General features: G+C 41.2%; 1 protein-coding gene across 2 annotated transcripts in view; it reads left to right on the top strand.

The window, feature by feature from the left end:
• RPS6KA2 (ribosomal protein S6 kinase A2) overlaps positions 1 to 25,222 on the top strand; it is a 337,677-nt gene that overhangs the window by 243,014 nt on the left and 69,441 nt on the right. For both annotated transcript variants that reach the window (XM_075924624.1, XM_006134512.4), the window contains 4 exons: positions 8,909 to 8,946; positions 9,983 to 10,125; positions 20,869 to 20,939; positions 21,908 to 21,996. In XM_075924624.1, coding sequence (XP_075780739.1) covers positions 8,909 to 8,946; positions 9,983 to 10,125; positions 20,869 to 20,939; positions 21,908 to 21,996 — 341 coding nt within the window. The remainder of the gene's footprint in view (positions 1 to 8,908; positions 8,947 to 9,982; positions 10,126 to 20,868; positions 20,940 to 21,907; positions 21,997 to 25,222) is intronic.

Here is a 25,222-nt window from a genome sequence, read left to right as displayed (position 1 = left end):
TTATAAATAAACCTTTTTATTGAAATATTCAGGTTTGTTTAGAGGAAATTACAGTGTAGTGCAATAACAAAAGCCAGTCTGACTATCATTTATGCTTCAGAGTCTAAGAAGATAGCAATATTCTTTCTCTTCCTGCCATGCAATTATTTCTTTAGAATGGTATGTAATCAGTTTCTTATTTCTGAAGGAAAGTGGAGACTAATAATATTAGAAGCTGGATTTTGCAGGTGTAAAAATTTGAGGGCAGGAAGGTTGGTTTATCCACAACTACCATGCAAATTATATAACCTTCTAATTCAGTTTTGTGTATATATTGGAGTCATTTTGACAAACCAGCAGACTGAAATGTCATTTGATCAAAAGACCATTTCATAAATGACTAAAACTTGCAGTCATTTTTTATTAATTGAAAATAAGAACCAGAAATTTACCAAATGCAGAAAGTCACCACTGAATTAAACAGCTACTTTATTACCAAATATCAAATATAAAAGAACATCTGTCATCAGTAACAAGTGCCATGTGTTTTTTTTGTATCTCTGTTTGCCAGCAATCTTTTTTATTTCACTATGTTTTTGGTGCTTAGCTCATTAACATTTGCTAGACAATCACATACAGCATTCATAAGCACCATAAGAAAGCTAATACATAAATAAAATAGTGTTTGTGATGTTTGGTTCTAATTGCTCTTATTGAGAATCATGAGCTAGGGTCCTCTATTGGATTATCTTATACTTACTTTTGTGGGGACTGGCACATTCTCCACAGCTTTTTGCTTTAGACCCGGGGTGGGGAACGGCAGGCCTGGGGGCCAGATCCAATCCCCAGTTTGCCTGGATCCAGCCCCTGAGACGCAAGGCTCCCCGCAGCATTGGAGAGCCCATGCTGGTGAGGGGTAGGGTTTGTTTTTGTTTCTCACTTGTATGCAGCCCCTGATTGATTTTTTTCTTCTGTGGGTCAGTGAACCCCGGCCCAAAAAAGATTCACCACCTCTGCTTTACACAAACTGATGAAGTGCTGAACCACCCTAATATAAACACATCTAAAAAGCTGAGTTAAGGTATAATTGTTTGTAGGCACATGGCAGTGAAGTTTAACAAAAAAAAAGGGTACAACAACAGGCCCCTTACAGGCCAAAAGAGACTGACCGTGTGTCAGCCGACGGTCAGGGCAGTGAGTCCCTTATGACCGGCTGAAGTTCTTTTAAATTGTGCTTGGTTCTGTTACAGCAACTGAAGGAGTCAGGTTAAAGCTTAAACAGTTACTATTTTATTGTTACAGGGTAAACTTAGTTGTTAAATGCTACTGCTGTGTTACAGATAACACAGCCACTACAAAGGACAGGACAGAAATTACACTAATAAGTCACTTACAGGTACCATGAAACCCTTTTGGTTCTCTGAGCTCTTATTAAATGCATGCAAAATACACATAGCAGGTATATATTCTCACCCCTGCATTCCAGACTTGGCGTGGGCAGCGTCTTTCTCTCAATCCCTCAGGAAGAAGTAGGGCGAGGTTGGGCGTCCCACAGACCTCGGGAGACAATCAATACCTGCCAGCAGGTATAGATGATTGGAGCTCAAATGGGGTGGGCTGCTGAACCTCTTTTATACCCCTTGGGTCATGTAGGCTTCTTCCTGGTCTCAAGTGGCCAATTAGGAAAAATGGCTTTGAACACCAAGTTTCCCACGAAGGGTGCAAAGCATAATTTACACCTGGGAAAAATGCAGACAATGGGCACCTCTGGTATGTGATGGGCGAAGATTCCTCTCCTGGGACAGTGCAGGCGTGTCAATTACTGGTACTAGCCATCAGGGCGACGGGAGGCCCCGGGTCGTCAGCTAGCCCATTTACTGTCTGGTTTTTGTTTATGGTAGAGTCAGGGACAGGCAGCACACCTGCGTTCCCAGGGCATCAAAGGCTGACTGCCTTTCTCTTGCTCTCTTGGGGGGGGGAACAAGATGGGGTTCAGGGAAAAACAAGATGGGGTTTGTGTCTGGCTACACCGTGGGACTAATGATGCAGACAGCTGGGATAGACAGTTCTATGTCAGCAAGAGAGGCTCTCCTGCTAACACCTCTTGGTGGGGTGGTTTAATTATACCAGCAGGAGAGCTCTCTCCCACCAGCAAAGAGCAGTTACACAATACTATACTACAAGTTCCATAGTATAGACAGCCTTAGGAATCTTTATACCAGTCTATGTTTACGCTAGGAGCTGTACTGGCATAAGATATGGGTTAAAAAAAATCCTAAACAAAATAGTCATACCAGTATAGAAACTGTGTGTAACCCAGGAGTAGGAGAGGATGGCAATAAGAGCTTGTGATTTCGTCAGAACTTTATGAAGCCATATTGGCTGATCTGATTCAAAACATTAAATAAAAAGAGCCAAGTTTGGAGAAAAAAAATTGATAGATTTTATATACAAGCTACATTAGCAGATATTTATCTTTCTACATGCTATTTCAGGGTTGTCCTTTTTTGACATGAATTTGGTTCAAACCACATGTGAAAGTGGTTTGTGTCTAATATTTCAGAAATAAGAAACACAATTGTAATACAGATACCAACAGCATTATATCGCTCTGTAAAACCTCTAGCCAAAGTGCTGAAATAGAGTGCCGAGTGCAATATTGGCTTGATGGTTTACATCACATCATAAAAGCTCAACAGGCCTGAATTTCCAAATGCCCCATGTATTGTTTTATAAACATATACAGTGTTTTAATATATTTTAGCTGATGTTTCCAGAGTTCAGTTAAAACTAACACTTGCTGCTAACTCTTTTAAGGCAGTGATTTACTGGTATATTTTAGTTTCAGCTATAAACATCTGGATTTTTTTAAAACTTTCCATTCTTGAGGTCAATAAAGAATTACTAGATATGACTTTTAGAAACAGTTAGGATTTTAAACTCTTTAAAACTTTGTTTTGACTTAAACTAGCAGATATTACCTTAGTATTAGCAGTGTTCCCTTTGCTTCTGTTTCGCATACAAATATGTAGAGAAACTTACAAATACTGAGTTCATTTATTGATCATCCCAGACAACTGACAAGTTTTTAAGTGCAACCTCTGCACATGAAGAAGTGTTGTGATGACGAGAGCAAGATTATTTAAATCCAAATAGTCAAAAATTAGTCTCTGTCACTCAGCATTGTTGGCAAATAAAAGCTACTTCCTTCAAGCTGCTTAAAGGCTAATTCTGACTCTTAAAGTGAGTAATATTTTTCTGCACGAGTGATCTCATTGATTTTCCATAAAACTACTCATATAATAAAGTAGTTACTCCATCTGTAGCATTATTTGTGTAGTAAACTGCTATTCAATGCATGAATAGCAGAATTGGGCCCTTAAATTAAGTCATTAAATGCCAGAAAAACATGCACATTTGATGGAAATGTGTTAATATAGATGGTGTGGTTAAAGTAGCTCTGTCTCTTACCAAGAAGTCATAGGTAATTGTCTTCCTTTTGTGACAGAAAGGGCTAAATTAACATTCAATGTAATTCTGTTGTAACTCTTCATTGACTGCACTGAAGTTATAGAACAAATGAATTTGGATGACAAATGTGCAGTGCTGAGATTGGGTGACATGATGCAAATATTGAACCATAATAAACATATAACAGGGTGTCATGACATCTTACATTTATGACTACCTCCACTTTGTAACATTATTTTAATCTCTGAAGCTTTTATAACAAAATCTGCAACCAGATGAAACTTAGTGTTTCAGATTTTCTTACCAATCACAATGTCTGGCCAACTTTTCTGAAAAGCACCAAACATAGGTTACATTTTATGCAAGCCTGACATGACGTGAGTATGGATCATATCGGACCAAAATCATTAAAACCTTAAATAGTTCTATATAATTTTGTTGCCAGGCCAAATTTGGTAATTTTGGCTGAGTTGCACTCTGCTCTGGGTTGTTTTGACCTAAAAACTCAAAGAGAAGCCTAGAAGACATGAACTAAAAATAGATATAGAAACCATGAAGTTTAATGGATAGAATCATTTTCATATTGATTTGAGATGCACAGGAACATCAATATTCAATGGGGCAGGTTTTTTTCTGCTGAAGATTCAGCAGTGGACTTCAGCAGTTGGTTGTAATCCCTGCTGTAAAGCAAACATTGTTTCTCTACTGGACATGTTCCTCTACTGTCCCTGTCTTAGTTCCCCATCTTTAAAAATGAAGATGAACGTACTCCCCTGCCTGCAAGCCAGAAGCAATAAAGAGCAATAGGCATTGCTTTGGACTGTCAAAGTTTAAATTCATTGTTTATGTTCTAAGATCCTAAAATTGAAATTATTAGAGAAGTGCAAATTATGGATAGTAGTTTTGAAATAAAGAATATGAAGAGCCACAGTTTTACAGACACTTTGTAACCTTGCAAGGAAAAAAATAATTATGAAATAAAAGATGCACACCAACTTAGGGTTTTGATGATATCTTCAGAGTCCTTGGAGGAATTATAATCTAGTATAATTTGCTTATCTGTTTTTCCTCTTCTTGTAACATAATTATTGTATTTTCATAGAATCATAGAATACTAGGACTGGAAGGGACCTTGAGAGGTCATTGAGTCCAGTCCCCTGCCCTTATGACAGGACCAAATACTGTCTAGACCATCCCTGATAGGCATTTATCTAACCTACTCTTAAATATCTCCAGAAATGGGGATTCCACAACCTCCCGGGGCAATTTATTCCAGTGTTTGACCACCCTGACAGTTAGGAACTTTTTCCTAATGTCCAACCTAAACCTCCCTTGCTGCAGTTTAAGCCCATTGCTTCTTGTTCTATCCTCAGAGGCCAAGATGAACAAGTTTTCTCCCTCCTCCTCATGACACCCTTTTAGATATCTGAAAACTGCTATCATGTCCCCCCTCAATCTTCTCTTTTCTAAACTAAACAAACCCAATTCCTTCAGCGTTCCTTCATAGGTCATGTTCTCTAGACCTTTAATCATTCTCGTTGCTCTTCTCTGGACCCTCTCCAATTTTTCCACATCTTTCTTGAAATGCGGTGCCCAGAACTGGACACAATACTCCAATTGAGGCCTAACCAGCGCAGAGTAGAATGGAAGAATGACTTCTCTTGTCTTGCTCACAACACACCTGTTAATACATCCCAGAATCATGTTTGCTTTCTTTGCAACAGCATCACACTGCTGACTCATATTTAACTTGTGGTCCACTATAACCCCTAGATCCCTTTCTGCCGTACTCCTTCCCGGGCCGTCGCTTCCCAGTCTGTGTGTATGAAACTGATTGTTCTTTCCTAAGTGGAGCACTTTGCATTTGTCTTTATTAAACTTCATCCTATTTATCTCAGACCATTTCTCCAATTTGTCCAGGTCATTTTGAATTATGACCCTATCCTCCAGATTAGTCGCAATCCCTCCCATCTTGGTATCATCTGCAAACTTAATAAGCCTACTTTCTATACAAATATCTAAATTATTGATGAAGATATTGAACAGAGTCGGTCCCAAAACAGGCCCCTGCAGAACCCCACATGTTATGCCTTTCCAGCAGGATTGTGAACCATTAATAACTACTGTCTGAGTACGGTTATCCAGCTAGTTATGCACCCATCTTAGTTTTCAAATTACTGAACTGGAAGAAAGATTTTTTTTTCCCGTGCCTGGATCATATTAATAGTGTATGATATCCTTTTCAAAAGGAGGGTGGGAAAACAAAAGTAGCTTAGTTCAGGTTTGCTGATCTCATATGTAATAGCTGAAATAATTGTCATTGTCACAATAGAGCTTTTGATTAATGATAGTGAAGAATAAAAAGGAATTGTAAAAAGAATAAAACAAAGAGACAAGACAGGAGGAATGACTGAAGAAGAGGTTTGTTTCCACAATTGCTAGAGAAGTTTACTAAATGCCAGTTGTTTCAGTCGGAATAATTAGTGACAGATTCAGTGGCTGCTTCACTACTCTCAAATTGATTCATTGCAATAATGAGCATTTTTTCCCTCCAATTCATAGCTCATTTTTCCCTTCAGTGTAGTTTTTGGTTCATAAATATGGAATTCTGTATATTTTATACAGTAAGGTGACAAATTACTTTGCTGTACACGTGCATCCATGCACACACTCTCTTCCCTTTTTGTCCTGACCTTGGGCAAATGTAAGCCATAAGTTTAAGTGACAAAAGTGTAAAGCTGCCTAAGGACAAAAATGTAGCACTCAGAGACTCTAGCCTGCTGAGTACAAAGAAAAAGTAGTGGGAACATTGAATATGCATTAGTCCCTCCGTGGAGGTATTAATGGTGATGCAATAGGGACAGGTGCATCAAATGTGTGGAGACTAATGCAGGGAATTGCAATGGCTTCATTGCAAACAATCTCATCTGTCTAGACCAGTAGTGGGTAAACTGTGGCCCATGAGGGTAATCTGATTGTGGGTTGAGGCATTTTTTCTGACATTGACCATCCTCAGGCACTGCCCGTCACAGATTTCAGTGGCTGCAGCTCGCTGTTCCTGACCAATGGGAGCTGGGGGCCACAGGGACATGATGGCAACCACCCCCCACAGTTCCCATTGGCCAGGAATGGCAAACCGTGGCCCCTGGGAACTGCAGGGGCTGGTGCCTGCAGATAGTGTCAGCAAAATGTCTTGCAGCCCACAATCCTGATTGGGCTGCCTGCAACCTGTGTTATAACTGCAAACATAAGCCCCACCCAAGCCAAAAAAAGGTGTGTGAACCTGCCAATACTCAAGGAGGGTGGGGATATAGACTTTGTGATTCGGAAGTTAATACTGCAAAAAGTGACATACCTTTCCAGGGTGAAATTATTTATAGGATGAATGATTCAGGGGAGAAATCAATGGAGGCTTTGCAGATGTGCAAATGGAGGCTTTGCAGTCCATGCTGGAAGTGCCCCTAGAATTACTGCTGAGCTGCAGTCTTCATTGTTATTACCAAAAACTTCCCCTGGGTTTGGGAGTGAAGATGAATCATTGTGGACTATGCTCCCCCTTCTACACTTCCAGGGCCAAAACTTTGTGATTAGCATATTTTCTCCTGTTGCCCTTTTTTTTGAACCAACTGGCTAGTCAAAGTTCATGGCTTTGTGGATGTTTCCGTTGGGAGCAGAAATTAGTGGCAGCTAGGTATTTGTCTGATGCAATCTTGTTTATTTACAAGGCATGTACAAAGTCCTGTGTCTCTAAATGCAGAAGGAAGAGCCAAAATCTCTTTCTACAGCTTTTTCCAGGGTCACACTATGCTCACAGGTTCCTGACTTTTTCTTGCTTCTTTTCTTCTGGCCCCTCTCTCTGAATTCTGGTATATGGTCTCAGTAGCTGTGTGTTTCTCTTACTCCCAGCACCTACCTACCCAAACAAAGGTCAACAGATCCGCTCTCTGGCAGGTTCACACACTTTTTTTGTCTTAAGTGGGGCTTAGGTTTACAGTTCTGATAACTGAAGGGCGAGTTCAAATCTGTCAACCTGGAAAGGGGGTGGGTTGTGGTTATCCCAAGCCATAAAAAGGTTTCACCCAGCTCCTAACATTGACCTCCAAACCACACAAGTGAGGGAAGAGCAACATTCTATTATCTTCCTCAGTGTAATGCTGTTATTGAGGAAAGATTATCACTAGTGCATATTTAAACATGCCTGGTACATGACCCGTGCTTAAAAACTGATGCTTCTCCAGGAAGATGAGAACAGATGGAAAAACAGCATCTTTGCTTATTAAACAATAATGGTGATTCAGCTGTCAGCCGTTGGTATTGAATTATAGTCAATAAGTCTGTCCCCAGCCTACACATGAATTACAGACGGTCATCTGTTTAAATTATGTTTCAGTGCAAAGACAAGATTTTCTGCAAGTATAGACTAATATATCAGTTTTGCTTCTATTATGCTCGGATCCTTAACTCAAATAAGTTTTGTTATTCCTCATTTAAATTATTATTCTGGGGTGGGGCTGGAATGAGGGATTCAGTATGCAGGCTACCGTGGGGAGAGAAGACCACCCTAGTCCTCTCTCCATGCAACAGCTTCAGGCCAGGTGAGAAGTGTCTGTCCATGGCCATTGCAATTGCAATGGGCACAGCAATTGGGGGAGGAGTGCATGTCCCACAGCCGGGGGACAGACAGACACACAAACTCTGAAATAATGTAGTAGATAGCTGTCCCTTTCTTCATCCCTGCTGGCCTAGTGGGGAAATGACCTCATTTCTTTATTATCTTACCACATTCTGCATATTGGTTCAGAGACCCTACATGACACTTAATAAAATTACCTTTTCTCCTGAGATTGCTGCAACATTGAGCCCTTCTGGGGAGGTTGGCAGCCTTAAATCTAACTTGCATTATTTGTCTGGTGTTTGACTCGATGATGATGATGATACACTTTTTTACAGTGTATAGCCCACACTTGGAGAACCTCTGATCTTCATGAGTGGAAGAGTCCATTTATTCCTCCCTTTCAAGACTCTGTAGATCACCTTGCAACCTTTGGGGTTCTCAGTGCACCTTTCTCTCCTTTCCTTCACGAGCAGTGAAAGTTCTGTGACTCTTGCTGCTGAAAGCAGAGACCCCGCAGTCAACTCCCTTCCTTCAAATACTGTGTCTCTCTGGGTTCAGTTCATGTGTCTGGACACTCCCACCCAGACATTCAAGTCATGCAATTGGCTGTCTTGCCATGTCAGTCGGGCTGTTCATGTCTCAGGCACATAGGTAGGTAGACTTTGGGGCTTCTGGGGATCTCTCTCCCCTCTGCAGTCTCTGAGGAGGAGGTTGGGCTACATGAATAAGTTGTACATATTTCCTCTCTTTCACCACTTTTTATTCTGTATTGCTAAATGTACTTTATACCTTCCTAATCCTTTGTTTTTTGTTTGTTTGTGTGTTTTGCCTTTTCCCTTCCAGCATCCTCCTAGATGAAGAGGGTCACATTAAGATTACAGGTGTGTAAAGAACAGCATTTGATCACTGAAACTTGATCTCTACCTGCCAATTCACTGCATTGCTTTCCATGCATCATTTCACCTTGGGCCAGTAGTTGGAAGGAGATTGCTGGAGAAAACCTAGGGGCTTCAGGAAGATGGGACTGATGATTCAGTAGCTGACATTATTCTCTCTGATCATTGCTGAGCCATTGGCCTGGTTTAGCATATGGGCCCAGTGCATGCAGAAGGTACCATTTTATCAGATAAAATAAGGCTCCTGACTATGGCTTCCATCTCCAGTCTTCTAACTCATGAGTCATTGCAACCACATACCAGTCCAGTTTGGCTTCTACTTCCAGAGTAAATTGTAACCAAAATACACCTGGAATGGACACCTCTGTGATGCCTTGGAGCTGCTGTGCGGGTATCACTGCATGCTTGTCCACTTGTTAGGATTAGAAATTCTGTGGTACTTTTTGCAAGAATTGGGTTGCTAATTCCAATGTCCTGTGCAAATGCCAGCTGATGTAACTAGATTCTGCCTGTCCATTTTGGGACCGTATCTTCAGAAGTGTGAAGGGGGAAATGCATGTGCCCAACTTCAGGTCACAGATCCCTTCATGCAAGCAGGGAACTTCACTCAAGTATAGCCATGAGCAAATGCAGCTTCCAACATCTATGTTTTGGTACTTATGTGCAGATTGCCTGCACATGATGGGTATGTCTAGATGACACGGATTTTTTGAAAAAAGTGGCCTTTTTCAAAAAAACTTCACCTGTGTCTAGACTGCCATTGAGTTCTTTCAAAATTAAAACAAAAAAAATGCGGCTTTTTTTGACAGCTATATTTTGGAGCTTATGTGAACGTTGCCTGCCCAATATGGGTCTACGCACTTCTGTGAAACTTCAGCTCTCAGGTGGATTGGGTATTCTTCACCTCTGTCCTGAGCTGTTGTGTGTCATTTGAATGAAAAATATTGTTTAACTGTAAGGCAAGGTTTACAATCATAAGCCAAGATCTAACAAAAGTTCCATCTTTTTTAAAAATATCTAGATTTTGGCCTGAGCAAGGAGGCCATTGACCATGACAAGAGAGCCTATTCATTTTGTGGGACAATAGAGTACATGGCCCCAGAGGTGGTCAACCGGCGAGGACACACGCAAAGTGCAGACTGGTGGTCCTTTGGTGTGCTAATGGTAAGGGTGAATTATGTTTCCCTTTTTCCTTCTTTTGGCAGCTGTTTTGATATTTCAAGCTAAGAAGGCTCACTTTCAGCAATTAGTGGACTGGTAGTAAGCAGGACACAAATGGGTGATGATTGCTTTGATCGTTCACATGGCGTCAGCAGTAGGAAACTAATTACTTCTGACATTATATGAGATGACATTTGGCCACTAATTTCTCACTCCCTCATTCCAATTCTCTCATAAACTGGCTGTTATAATTGATTGCCATGAGTCATGATAACCTTATTCCAAAGAGATAGGCAGAACAAGTTTAGAAAAATACAATCACCCAGGGAATAAACAGGACCTCTGTTGTGTTATTTGCTAGCTTCGTTCCTGAGTGGAAGCAGTTCCTTATGTGAGATCTGTCAATAGGCTATCCCTGATCTCTCAGAGAAACCCATGGGAGACTCCACCTCTGCAGCATTGAATATAAAGTGAAACATCTTTGAGAAAATCAGAGAAGAGATTCAGATTCACATGCTTTTGTGCTCCAGGGATTATTCTCTGACAATGTTTCTTCATAAGGACTGGAGATTAAAATCCCAGTATGAGCAAATTTTGATGAATTCGCTTTCAAAGAACCAAATCCCCCATAGGCAATATTCACCCACTTTTAAACATACACATTAGTTATTATTTGTTAATCATAGACAATGTGATCAATTTAGACACAATGAAACACAAATTCCATATTCCCTCCCTTGAAGGGTAGCAGCCTGGTTAGACTGTAAACTCCTTGGTGCAGGGACCATCTTTTTGTTATATGTTTCTACAACACCTAGCACAGTGGGGTCATGAATAATGAATAATAAATAATGAAGAAACCATTATAAATGGATCCCAGCAACTTTTAGAGCCTCATGTACTTCAGAGATCCAGTTTGAGGTTGGTCCTGCTTTGGGCAGGGATTGGACTTGATGACCTCCTAAGGTCTCATTCAGCTCTAGGATTCTGGGATTCTGCACTAGGAGGCAACATTGAACTAAGATATGCAATTCCAGCTATGTGATTAGTGTAACTGGCATTAATGTACCTGTAATGGGGTCAACTCACCAGCATGGTGCCTTCAGCAAGATGACATTGGGGAATTAGCTGGCTGTTCCGACGTGTCCCTTTCCGCTGGCATCTCCCCCATGTCCTCCATCAGTACGACGTTGTCTTTGTCTGCACCACCACTCTGATCTTTGTCTGCACCCCCTTCTGGGGAGGTCATTGTTCTTCCTTCACTACTTCAGGGTCCTCCCTACTTCCTAGGAACCCCAGGTCTTCTACTGGGGAACACCAAGCTCCCTCCAGGAACACCCAGGTCCCTTGCACCTTCCAGGCCTTAGTGGCCCGCTGCCAGTTCCTCTCTAGCCCTTGTCTCCGGGCAGACTGCAGTCCCTACAGGCCACTCCTCCCTGGCAAAGGGTGCGGACCTGCTACCTCTGCCTACCAGGTTGCCTCCTGCAACTCTGCCTTCAGGCCTTATGATCTGGGGCTTCCCCAGCCTACTGCATCTGCCTCTCATAGCCCAGCCTTTCATGACTGTCTCTCGCAGCCCCGCCCACCATGGTTGCCTCTTGCAGTCCCTAGGGCCTTAGGCCTAGTAGCCTGGGTTTGCAAGGCCCAAAAGCCTCCCCAGCCCTGCCCTCTTTCAGGGAGCTTCTTGCTTTCCTGGCAGTCAGGTCTCTACTGCCCTCCCTCCAGGGCTACGTCTAGACTGGCATGATTTTCCGCAAATGCTTTTAACGGAAAAGTTTTTCCGTTAAAAGCATTTACGGAAAAGGGCATCTAGATTGGCATGGATGTTTTTCCACAAAAGCACTTTTTGCGGAAAAGCATCCGTGCCAATCTAGACGTGGTTTTACGCAAAAAGCCCCGATCACCATTTTCGCGATCGGGGCTTTTTTGCGCAAAACAATACCGCATTGTCTACACTGGCCCTCTTGCGCAAAAGCATTTGCGTGAGAGGACTTTTGCCCAAACGGGAGCAGCATAGCATTTCCGCAAGAACACTGACAATCTTACATGAGATCGTCAGTGTTCTTGCAGAAATTCAAGCGGCCAGTGTAGACAGCTGGCAAGTTTTTCCGTAAAAGCACCTGCTTTTGCGGAAAAACTTGCCAGTCTAGACACAGCCCAGGAGTCCCTCATAGCCTCCAGCTGGACCCTCATTAGCTGCCTCAGCTGGGCTTCCCTCAGACTCAACTCTCAGCCCCTTAAAGGGCCAGTGCAGGGCAACGCACTGTCACAGTACCTTAGATCAAGTTACCATGATATCTTCATTGTGGGAGAAAAACTCTCCCATAGACCCCGCTTACACTTCCTGATCTGGTAGAGTTCAAGAGTTGACAAGAGCACAATCAGTGGTTGATTTAACAGGTCTTTACTAGAGGCACTAAATCAACCCCTTAGGGGATCGATCCCCACAGCATCAATCTCCCGATAAGCGTAGACAAGGCCTTCCTCTCACTCCCCCTCCTCAATACTGGAAATGATAATGGAATACAGAAGAAGATGAGATAGAGATAGTAGATTCATCTTAACTGTGAGCTGGTGCTTAAGCCTTTTCTCAGAGGAAAAAGAGCTTTAACCTCTTTAACCAATTTTTCCTTTGAGTAATTAATTGATTAGGTATGTAAAAAGGGATTTCTAGATGCAAAAAGTATGGAAGGATATCTGCTGTTTGTGTTTTCTTCTTTGGCTATCTCCTTATGCGGTGTTTTCCTTGAACTATGACTAACATACTCTGGTGGAAAAGCTAATCTTAAAATAATATAAAAGATCAGAAAGAATTAAGTGATATCCAAATATTGGTTAGAATTTGCCTCAAAGCAGTTTGGTCAAATTCACACCCAAAATATACTAATTGGAATCATGCATTTTCCATCAAAATACATGTCTGTAAGTGTTATTATTCATATCCAAAATCTTGATCAATAGGATGGATAAGACATATGTTCCCTGCAGTAAATTCTAAACAGCTGATTAAAATGTTAGTGATAAATGGTATTTACCATAGAAATGAGACCCATCATTAAATCGTGTTACTTCTTTTTTTCCCATTACACTATTTGCTTCAATTCACAATCGCATAAAGAGTAAAAGATCTATAAGCCATTTTAAGGAACTGTTTACTTAACCCACAATGCAGGATCCAAGCACATAAAATGTAGATTCAAGGATAAAAATAGACTGAATCAAAAGAGAGAAAAAATTTGGCCTAAAAATAGGGTTCTTTTCAGATGGGTCAGTGGTTGCCAAGGGAATAATGTAATTCTATCTAAACAAGCTGTACAAGCTCTAGTGTAGTGTTCCCACTTGGTATATTATTGTAAATGGATGTGGGCTATCTAGAGGAAAGCAGTTCTTACAATGTGTGGGATTAATTTTCTGAGGTGCTAAGCACCCTTAGCAACCACTGACATCAACAGGAAGTGAAGGTACTCAACACCTCCCAAGAATTGGCCCTAACTTATAAAAGCAAATGAGTTCTGGGACAACAATGCATGTAAGGAAGAGCAGCAGGATTGCTGATGATAAAAAATAGCAGGAAGGAATGCTGGAAGAGCATTCCTATAAAGGAACAGAGAGTGAGATAGAGATTTGTTGAGAACAACGGCCCATTACAAGTATAGTTAGGGGCATCAAGATTAAAGGTGCAAAGCTTTTTTGTTATGAACTTCTGAATCCTATCAGTAGGCATTAGCAATGCCCCACCCTGTTACCATGGAAACAAATATTGCTTTTGGATCAATATCAATAGAAAGACTTGTATTCTGAGTTCAGGTGAGAGGCTCATAATTCAGGAGTTCTGATTGTGGTTCTGACACCTACTCCATCTGGATCCTTGGACAAGTAAGAAGGCAGGTCTCCTTCAAGTTTCACTGGTGTAAAATGGAGCTAACAAGGACAGATTGTCCAGTCTGCTTTGCATGGCACAAAGAGCCTAGAGGGGGTCTCACATAAGAGGAGGCATGGGGTGAGATAGCAAGGGACCTTATGCCCATGGTAGAAGCTCAAGCTGCCTTCCTGTAGCTTTAACTTAATAGGGGGTCAGATGGCTGAGAACAGAAAAGTTATTGCCAGCTTCTCATCAACATCAGCATCCTCTCCTAAACACAGTGGAGAATCAAGCTAAAATAATATTTAGTTATACATATCATGGAAGTGTTCTAAGGTTTCATTTAAGTTTGTCAATCACTAGGCTTGTAGTCTAGACGTACCCTATCTGACTGCTTCTCTTATTTTACTGTTTTGTGAGATCACTAGGTAAATGTTACAGCCTCTCTCAATCAAAAAAGTATGATAAGGTGAATAGTGATAGAAATGTAGCCGTGTTAGTCTGGGGTAGCTGAAGCAAAATGCAGGACAATGTAGCACTTTAAAGACTAACAAGATGGTTTATTAGATGATGAGCTTTCGTGGGCCAGACCCACTTTTTGATCTGAGGAAGTGGGTCTGGCCCACGAAAGCTCATCATCTAATAAACCATCTTGTTAGTCTTTAAAGTGCTACATTGTCCTGCATTTTGATAAGCTGAAGTGGGAGAAAGGAAACACTTCCTCTTTTGCAGTAAATCGTGGTATAATGAGTCAAGAGTGGCATCTCATAATTTCTAACATGCTAGCTAAGGAGCCCTCAGGGATTCCCCAGGAACTACTTGTTAGAGAAAGGTACCTCATAATCCATGGCATGCTGTTTCTAGAGAACCTCTGAGTCTCACTGTATGGCCAACCAAATTGAGACCAGGAGTGTTTTTCCTCTCCCACTGCTCATTAGTGAGGGATGATAAAGGGGTCAGGATTAGGGAAAAGTAGTAGTCATTCAAATGTACTGGATGGAGTGGGCACATAGTGTCTCTGAATATGGGGGATTCATGATGGAGCAAGTGAGAGGGGAGGGAAATGGTCAGTAACACAGCCACTGGGACCTGTACAAGACCATCAGGATAAGCAGGTAGTACACAAGGAACAAGCTATGACATGGCTTATATATGGGGAGAGGTATAGCCTGAATCTCTCAGCAGAGCTGCAGAGTTCTATGATGGGTTTGGCATCAATTTACATGATCCATATCCTGCGGTGTGTTTACTCTTTGACTGGGTGTCAGGCCTAGCTACTCTGGCCATCAGACAGCAAGCAGTGTATCTATGTGCAGGGGTGGCTGCAGCAAGTGCAAATATTTTTTGTCAAGTCTCATGTTCAGTATTGAACAGAATTCTTAATTCTTTGGTAATAAACAGGTAATGGGTGACATTAGCTGGTAAAGACATACATTATTTTAATTTACAAGGATGTTTTTCTGTTCACTTCATCTTTCTTAACCTTTTTCAGCATTATGTTGAACACAATGGCATTGCACTTTCAAAAACATCAAAGCTTTCTTCCAGATCCTGCCTTCATTCAGTTCACTGAAGGAAGAAAGCACTGATGCATACAGTGTGCTAGAGATGCACTCCTCTGACTTTCAAATATTGATGTTAAGTGTGTGTCTTTTGAATTTGATTTCATCTTGATATTAGAACCATATAATTGTAGAAATGTGGTAACAAAGTACAAGTGATTGAGACATTGTGGAAAATGTTCTGTATGGTGCTCAAGGGAGTTCCTACCACAACTCCCTAATGCCAGTCAACAACTAACTTTTTTTAAAAATAAAAGGACACCATGTGGGCAGGGGGAGGGGAGAGCTGGCTCCTGGGCTGGCAGAGCCCTCAGGGAACAGCAATTACTAGAGAGAGGGATTCCCTCTTGGTACAAAACTTCAACCTACCCTCCTCCATGTACCCTGAACTACCTTCCATCCCACACACAGCTCCTAGCTACCCATCTCCTGCATCCTGAGCTACCCTCTCCCCACACAAAGCCTCTAGTGACCACCCTATCTGCAGCCTGAGCTACCCCTTTGCTCTTATTTTTAGGCTGATTTGTTTTCTGTGCCCACATTGTAAATGCAGGTCTTTTCCTTCTTACATGGCCACTGTCCAGGCTGTCACTCAATACTGCATCCTGCGTTGAATGTGTCAGACTATGGCTTCTACCAAAATGAAAAAATTTTAGACAGTTTTAATTTTCTTGAATTAGGTTTTAAGAGCAAGAAGCACAGAAAAGAGAAGAAAGACTGAAAAACATAATGTTAGATATCTAAACATCCATAATTCTAGAAAGGAGAGGGGGAAGAGTTAGTGTTAACACATATTACTTTTCTTACCACTTAATGGAAAGGTACTTAAGTTTCATGTTTTTAAATGACTTGGGTGCTTTCAATAGGACTTTGGCTCCTAATTCACTTAGGCAATTGTATGATTTTTTTTACCCACAATTTTATTCCCCTCTGTCGGGGGGCTCCCCCCTGGTTTGGGGTTGCCGCCCCCATCCGGGGCATAGTTCAGCCCACTTGGGCCTACCCCCAAAGTGCAATGCCCCTCTTTTAGGGGGAATATGGCCCACTGGCCTAGTCTCCAAACGTCCTGCCCCTGTAGTAGGGGGAATACGGCCTCCTGGCCTAATCCACAGTACGCCGGCCCTGAAGCCTCGTCCCAAAGTAGGATGCCCCTTTATTAGGGGAAATACGACCCCCTGGCCTAGTCCCAAAGTATCCTGCCCCTGTGGTAGGGGAATTACAGCCTCCTGGCCTAGTCCTCCGTATGCCGGCTCTGCAGCCTAGTCCTTGGGCCGCGCTCCCCACTCACCGCGGTTCAGGGCAGGAGGGGTGGGGGGCCTGGGCCCTCCCTCTCCACGGGGCCCTGACCCAGGGCCCTATGAGTGGCGGGTGGCTCCCACCACTGGCTCAGGGGGGCTCCTCCCCACAACGCGCCCTCAGGGGCCTTTCCAGCTCCCTGCCCTGGGTCGCTTCCTACCCCCAGCCCGGAGCGTCCCACCTGTTGGCGTTGGGCGGGTGGCTGTAGCGGCGCTTCCCCAGCCAGTGTCGGGGTTGGCCGTGTCCGGTCCGGTGCCTGGGTCATGGGGGGTCGGCCGGCGGCTCCGTCATTGGGGCCAGGCCCGGCTTGGGCCTGGCAGCAGCGCGTTCAGCAGTCCTGGCCACTCCCTCCCTGGTGGTTGGGCACTAGCTCCAGCTCGGGCCACGGTCTGCCCCTTCTGAGCAGGCCTGCAGCCTTTTATACCTCGGCTCCCCTCGGAGCATGCCCAGTAGGGCTGTGTGGGTGGGGCTCTCTCCGCCCCCAGCACCAGGTGGTTTCCCTGGGCTAGAGTGTGGGGTGGGGCCGCCCTGTCACACCCTCTAATAAAATAGCTATGCCTCTCTGACTTAAGCCAACCATCCTTCCTCACTTTTCTGGCCCCTTTGTTTTCTGAGTCTGGCTTATAAATGTCCACACACATTTGAAAGTCCGCTGTCTCCTTTCAAGTAGCTGTTGTCATTAACTTCATGGAGATTCTTGGTGACTAAGATTAAGCCTTAACCCTCCCTCTCCTTCTGTCGCCTCCCCAGAAAACTATAACTATTTAATGGTTGTGCTTAACTCTGTGGTTCAAGTTATTAAATCATCAAGTACTTTTCCTGCTGATGACTGTGATTATTGAAGAAGGAATTTTAGGAGCGCTTATCATTCATATAGCCCACTGATTGTAGTTCTGATTTACCAAATCTTTATAAGTCTGGACATGACATGGGCATGAAAGCTTTCCCTTTTAGACACAGAACTTTCCTTTACTTAAAAAAGGAAATGCAGTAGTTTTGGTATGGCCAATACTGTTGTGTGGCAACTGTTGAGTTCTCATAGGGTACGTCTAAACTACATGCCTCCATCGACAGAGGCATGTAGATTAGTTTATTCGAAAAAGGGAAATGAAGCCGCGATTTAAATAATCGCGGTTTCATTTAAATTTACATGGCTGCCGTGCTGAGCCGACAAACAGCTGATTAGCTGTTTGTCGGCTCAGCACACTAGTCTAGACACTCCCCTGCCGACATAAAAGCCCTTTATCGACCTCCCCGGTAAACCTCATCCTACGAGGCATAATGGAGAGATCGATAAAGGGCTTTCAGGTCGGCGCGGGAGTGTCCAGACTAGCGCGCTGAGCCGACAACCAGCTGATCAGCTGTTTTTCAGCTCAGCACGGCAGCCATGTAAATTTAAATGAAGCCACGGTTATTTAAATCGTGGCTTCATTTCCCTTTGCCGATCTGTCTAATCTACATGCCTCCGTCGACAGAGGCATGTAGTTTAGACACACCCATAGTTACCATTGCATCTTATCAGCTAGAGGAGTCGTGAATGATTATGAGAACTGCAAAATTCAGCTGACTTGTTAGCGAGTCCACTCCATAACCAGAATGCTTGAGAGGTAAAAAGGTAAAAGATATAATTTTATTTATTTTTATATTTATTTTATAGGTATGTATTAGTTTATCACCCCTCTCCGCATCAGGCTGCTAGCACAGGTACTAAAGAAGAGAAAGTATTTCAGAATAGAAAGGTACACATTTGGGGACTTTTTTAATGAGATTAGCCCCCTGGCAGCCTGGTTTTGCAGTCTATGGCTTCATGAATTATTGCTGTGCAGACACTGCATTGTGCTGTGAGTCTCAGAGGTGAAATTAAGCTTTTTTTAAAAATTTGCATTGTATAACTTGATAACTTAGTGATGGGGAAACCACATTAGAATTGAAGATTTAATATGCATGATGTTCCAGTGTGGTTGATAAAATGTGACCTGATTTAAATATCTATACAGAATAGAAGACTTTAATTTCAAGCAGTAATGTCTGAACAGCCCCAACCACAGTTAAGAGTTTAAAATGGGGGTTCACATTTATGTAATGAAATATGTATAAAAGTAAAAATATTTATTTGATAAAAATTGCAACTTCATCTTTGAAGATCAAATATTAAGAAACCACTGAAAGTGAATCTACTATAATGGCACTTTGAAATGAGTTTCAGCTTTAAGAAATGCCCTGATCTCATTGGAGTTTTACCTTGTCTGAATATTTCTGTTTCATCTCTCTTTATCATATTAAGTTCTCATACCTGCCATGTGCACTTATCTTTTAAAGGAAAACTATATTGTATGTAGCAAGAAATGTTCCTTCTGACATCTTGAAATATGATTTAGAGGTTCAAATTCTGCCCTCCCCTCTACTGGTGCAACACTGCACAATGCTCCATTGAAGTAATTAAGGCTTAGCATTTATTTTTCTCAATTTCAGTGAGAACAAAATAGCAATTTCTTTGAACTCCCTGTGGATTTAAAAAAAAATCTTTGGGAGTTTTGTACAGATTTTTAAAAAGCCATTATCCATCAAAACAAAGGACAGCCCTTCCTTAGGGTTTGTATGTCTTTGTGTCTTTTAAATTGCTGAAACGGACATAAGAGTAATAGTCTATATTAAATTCAGTATTTAATCATCTTTTACTGTTACTCAAAGCAGAACAGATATTAGCATTCTCCTGATTATGCCTGAACTAATATTTATTAACTAGCACAAGGTCATTAAAATGCTGTAGGTTAAAGAAAGGCAAACAGGATGAACCGTGATCTAGCACTTATACATGTGGACTGAGAGCCAGTGACTTGGGTTCTACTGCAGGCTTTGAAAGTGGCTTGTTTTGTGTCCTTGAACAGATCATCCTGCCTTTCTGTGCCTCAGTTTCCCCAGCTGAAAAGTTGGGATAATAATTCTTGCCCACTTTTATAGTGTTCTGCGAGCGCAAGGTTTGAAAAGTAACTGTGCTAAATATCATTATTAAGTACATAGGGAAAAATTATTGATCTATTTAATTTGAAAAAGGGGAATCCTTCTAAGGGTCAGCCTCTGCCACCCTTACTAAAATTGAATAGTACCTTAATGTACAAGAAGTCTCCCTGAAATCAAAGGAGCTACTCCTCGGATAAGATAAGTACTTGTAAATATGTGCTTAGTTATATCCACGAATAATAAACAGTATGTATTTATTTACAGTTAAAAGACCCAAGACCTAATTTAGCCCTGACATAAGCAGACAGAATGCCTATTGATTTCAGTTGTCCTTACTTACAGCAGAATTATGAATTGTGTCCTTGATTCTTTTTTACCAGAATACAGTTCCCATTGTTGCTTATCTTGAGGAATCAGCTACCACTTGTACATGCAAACAGTGCAGTGATTCGCGCTGTGTGAAACCCTCAGAATTCAACTCAAACCAGACCAGTTCCCATGGTTTGGGTTTTTGTTACAAATGTGGAATTCCAGTCAGGTTTGCTGAAAGAGAAACTGAATTTCAGAGGAATGTTGGATGATTGCTGCTTTCAGATAGAAGCCAGGTAAAAACTGATGATCACTCCTGGGCTTTTGCTTTGAGTTTCTGAGTTCATTTAAATCTGAAACTCCAAGCAAAAATAATGATAGAATGAACCCATCTGAACCAACATGGATGGAAAAAAAGATAAAACCTATAAGCACTAGACTTTTGTGTGTCTCCACTAGTGCATGATTCTCCACACTACTAATATGAACAGTTCCTTAGGCAGCTCTTTCAATTGAAATATAGTGTTGGTCTCTGGTGTCCTATCCAGTAGAAATGTATTTGCCATAATATCTCTTTATGTATAGCTACAGTTTTTTAGGCCTTTTTGGCATAAGCAGTACATAGTCATTTGTATTTTGAAATTAATAGAAAACAAGGTCATGGAAGGTATTATAGTATGGTGTGTTGTCAGATGGAATCCTATATAAACACTGCACATGCTTATTTGATTGACTATTTTTATTGTTGTTCTACAGTTTGAGATGCTGACAGGGTCATTACCATTCCAGGGAAAAGACAGAAAGGAGACAATGGCTCTCATTCTCAAGTAAGTAGTAATGACTGTTTGGTTTATGTACTACGTGCTTGTTAGCTTTGTTCCTGGGATGGACCACTGGTCCTAAATACATTTAATGGTATAAAATTTATAGAAACCAAAAAAATACACATAGAGGCTGATATTTTCAGAGCTACACAGGGAGTTAGATGTGCAACGCCCACTAATGTCAGAATTATTGTGTACCTAAATCCCCTAGGTGACTCAGAGTAAATAATCTGAATCAGTGTATTACCGGTCAATGAGCATTCCATGGGGGCGGGGCTTGAAAAAAAACTATATATGGCCATACAATAAAAGATGTTATGGTAATACATATATATGAGTAGTAGAGACAACCTGCACTTTGTCATTGCTGACTTTTGAGTCCTTTCCTTTGCAAATTTGACTTTGATGTAATGCTGAGCATGTGCATAAGCGGTTGCAAGATCAAAACCATAATCCCTGTTAAATTCCATATTTCTGACGTGTACCACTGAAGCACCAGAACTATTAAAAAGAATCATAGTTCTTAATAATGCAAAATATGTATTTTATTATCAGATTCTTCATTCATGAAAATGTCTAGGCCTTTTTGGGTCAAATTTTCCAAAAGGTTTATTTTTGGATTGAGAACAAACCTGATGAATTTAATCAGAAAGGTAAAACTGAAAAAAGGATTATAAAGAACTGAAAATGACCTCTTAGCATTAACAACCCTTGAGCAACATTAGCTATAAGGTGGTGGTATCTGCTTCTTGTCAGAACCTACTCCCAATCACATCCATGATAAAACTTCCTTTAACCTCAATGGGGGCAGGACTGTCATCTCCATTTATGAGCTGTCTAACCTGTCTAGGTATTAGATTTTGGTGACATGTGTATGGGTATCTGCCTGTCCCAATTACTTTCAGTTATAAAATGCAGGTGTTAATTTGAAATGTTTTGAAAAATATTTTTCAAGTGTTCTGTTCTTTCAGAGCCAAGCTAGGAATGCCTCAGTTTTTGAGCACAGAAGCCCAAAGTTTGCTGAGAGCCCTCTTCAAAAGGAACCCATCCAACAGATTAGGTACGGATGCTCATTTGATTTCTGTACAATGTGGTAGTGATAATTTTCTTTGATGCATTTTAACTGGTAGTTATCCTCTCCATTACATATACATTTATATTCATACTTATTCTGCAGCAAAACACAAGCATTACAAGAGAGAAAAGCCAGGAAATCAAGCATAGCATTAGAATCCAAAGCATGAGATTAATTCATGATTTATTTCTTCAGTGAAGAGGAGAGATAAATTGCCAACCTTTATGAATTGAATAAGATAACTCCTGTGGATACTAATATAGGAAAATGAGAACCCAGTCAGGTATTTTTAATGAACTCTCCCCATCTGCTGTACATCTTGGAGGGGAAGGAAGGGAGAGGGAAAATTCTTTCAAAGCTGCTCTGATTAAATTTCTTTGTCATCTCATTTGAGTTAGTGGGAGCATTTTGAACAAAGGACCTCCTCCTGTTTCTTTAGCATCTTAAAATGAATTGTCTGCTTTATCACAAAGATTGTGTTTTACTCTTCTTTCTTTGTTGCACCCAGTTATGTTTGAATAAGCATAGCGGATATTTTTGATTTATTTATGTAAAGCAGTCTCTGTCTACACTCAAGAGTTCCATTGGGGTGAGGTAGAGAGTGACATAGGAGACTTAGTGTGTCCATTTACTATTTTAGCAAGTGGTTACTTTGAAAATTTATTCCCTGGAGATTTTAGTGAAAAACAAGAGTAACTATAGCAAATGGAGGATATCAAAGCCAGATCATTGTTATTATTTTAAAATGTTACTTCCATCTGTAAAAATATTATAGGTTCCTGTCAGTTCCTGCGCTGTTCTGGGTGAATAATAGACTGACTTGTTTTTTGAAGTAGAGGAGTGCAAGGGAAAATTTTTGCAATAAGAAGTTTCCTCCTGTACTCTTCCAATTTCTCTGTTCTCTTCTGCCCCCTATTTTCTTTCCAGCTTACACCTCCTATGTTCCACATATTCATTTTTTCTCACTATTGCTATACTCTATTTATTCTCCTTTTCCTGCCTTTAAAAATCTTGAGTACCACTGTTATTACAAAATTTTCACTGTTAAGTGATACCTCAGTATATAATTTGGTAAAGTTCTCAGTGGTGAGACTTAGGGAAGAGGGGGAAAATATAACAGAGAAGTTTTGGGGCCCATGATCTTAAAAGTCCATCTGATTATGTTGCTAAGAAAAGCATTATTTTCCAAATATGTTTTTCCCCATTTCTAAATACTTGATTGACTCAATAAAGATTGCAATATTAATTTTAACATCCAGAAGGCCATAAATCTCTAGGAAAATGATGTGTACCACAGAAAATAGTGTTAGTCAAACTTCTGAACATACTCAGAATTTAGGTTCAACACAAGGGGATAGTAATATATTTGTATATAGCTCTGCTGGTGTAATTCCCCATATTGATACTCTATTTAAGAACAAAAGCAATTTTACTCTAAAATAATTTCTCCTCTTTAGAAATAAGGGAAGTAAGGTTTTTCTGTATATTTAGAATATACACTAAGCATAAGGTATCCTTCACCACCAATTAGCCACATCATTTAAATCTTCTGTGTATGCTTTGTTGTATCTCTAGTGTTTGGTGGGAGTATATGCTCTAGAAATTTTAGATAGCTGTAAAGAAAAGGCCTCGGGGAAAAAGAAGAAAAGTTGATCTTTGACTTTTGTAAGATCTGTCACAGGAAAAGAAATAACTAATTCCATCTCATTAAATATACAGTTGGCTAACATCAGCACCCTTGGGTTTTGGACAGCTAATGAATTACTTTCCTTTTTGTGAGTAAGACACATAATATATAAATACTGAGAAACTTTTGAAAAACAGGATGCTGTTATCTCTTGTAACTGTTAATGTGGTTTAGATTTTTTCATTAGGAATGGGGTAGGAGAGCAAAGCTAAATTAAACAAATAATTTGTTGTGAGATGTGTAAAAAGCAAGTGGCGCAGGCAAGATTTTTTTTGCCTCTGGCTTTCATATGTACCTTTCAGTCACTTGAGGGGTCGACTACATAGAACATTTGATCCCACATGTATCAGTCAGCAGTCACATTCTTAGCAAGATGTTTGGCAGTCCCAATGTACACTTACCATCTGACTGAGTTATGATTCTTGAAATTTCTAATAATAATCTTGTGTGGCAAATGGAAGCTTCCCTCTTGATATCTGTTTCCTTTGCTACTGAGTGACTTTTTAGTGCTTTGCTAATGTATACAAATTAATATTAAAGTATATGTCAGTGTGGAGCCCGTGTAGGTGCTCGTGTGCTTCATGGGCACAGGACTGGACATTTTAACACAGCAGTGTCAGATGGGGCTGCACATGTACTATCTGCCTCCTCATGCTCCCATGCAAAGGCATACATGGTAAAGTGGCTGCAACTTTCCCTCAGTTCCCCCTTATCTCTCAGTAAAGTGAGATGGAATCTGGGGTGTTTCTAACCCACTGGCTCTTAGCTTTAGTGAAAACTTGTGAATTTCTCCAGAACATCTCTGAATACCTTCAGATTTTACTGTTGAGATCATATCAGCCCATCTTCTTTGAGTCTCAGCAGCTAGATCCCACAATAAACACCTTTAGTCCCAAAGCTCCTTAACATGGTAGACCTAAACCTCCTGGCTTCCAACCCTATCCATTCTCCTGGAGACTAATCCCCATAGATGGACATCACGGCTGGATTACCTAAGGATGTGCTTAGGGCACCAGCAAAGTAGGGGCACCAAAAAAAATTTATTTTACGGTATAGTATTGTTTTTATTTTGAATTACATATGGGGGGGGGGGGCTTAGGGCCTCTAAAGGTCTTAATCCGGCCCTGATGGACATAGTAGGTGTCTCTTCTGTTTAGGGGCTCAAACTCCATGTTCTGGAACAATGCATGAGTCATATCAGGCCTAGAAATCCTGAGAGTGGACAAACCAGCATTGTTCAGCATCTCTATTGAAAACTGATGCAGAAAAAATGGTGCCAAGCAAGAAAGCGGTCCTGCTGCTGGCACTACCATTCTCTGTCCCCTCCCCAATGTACACTTACCACAGATACTTCAGTGGGCTGGAGCACCCGGTGGAACCACAAACAGATGCAGGAATGTGATCCCAAGAAGACCGGCAATAACACATGAATTTCCAGGCGCTGTGAGATATCAGACGGCCTTCATAGCTTTCCTGCCTTTTCTGTGGAACTCTGCAGTGCAAATCCTGACACACAACATGTTG

The sequence above is a fragment of the Pelodiscus sinensis genome, chromosome 3 (genome assembly GCF_049634645.1).
Source record: "Pelodiscus sinensis isolate JC-2024 chromosome 3, ASM4963464v1, whole genome shotgun sequence".
Lineage (NCBI taxonomy): Eukaryota > Metazoa > Chordata > Testudines > Trionychidae > Pelodiscus > Pelodiscus sinensis.
Note: the sequence above shows the minus strand (reverse complement) of the source record. Positions and strands in the feature narration are given on the sequence as shown.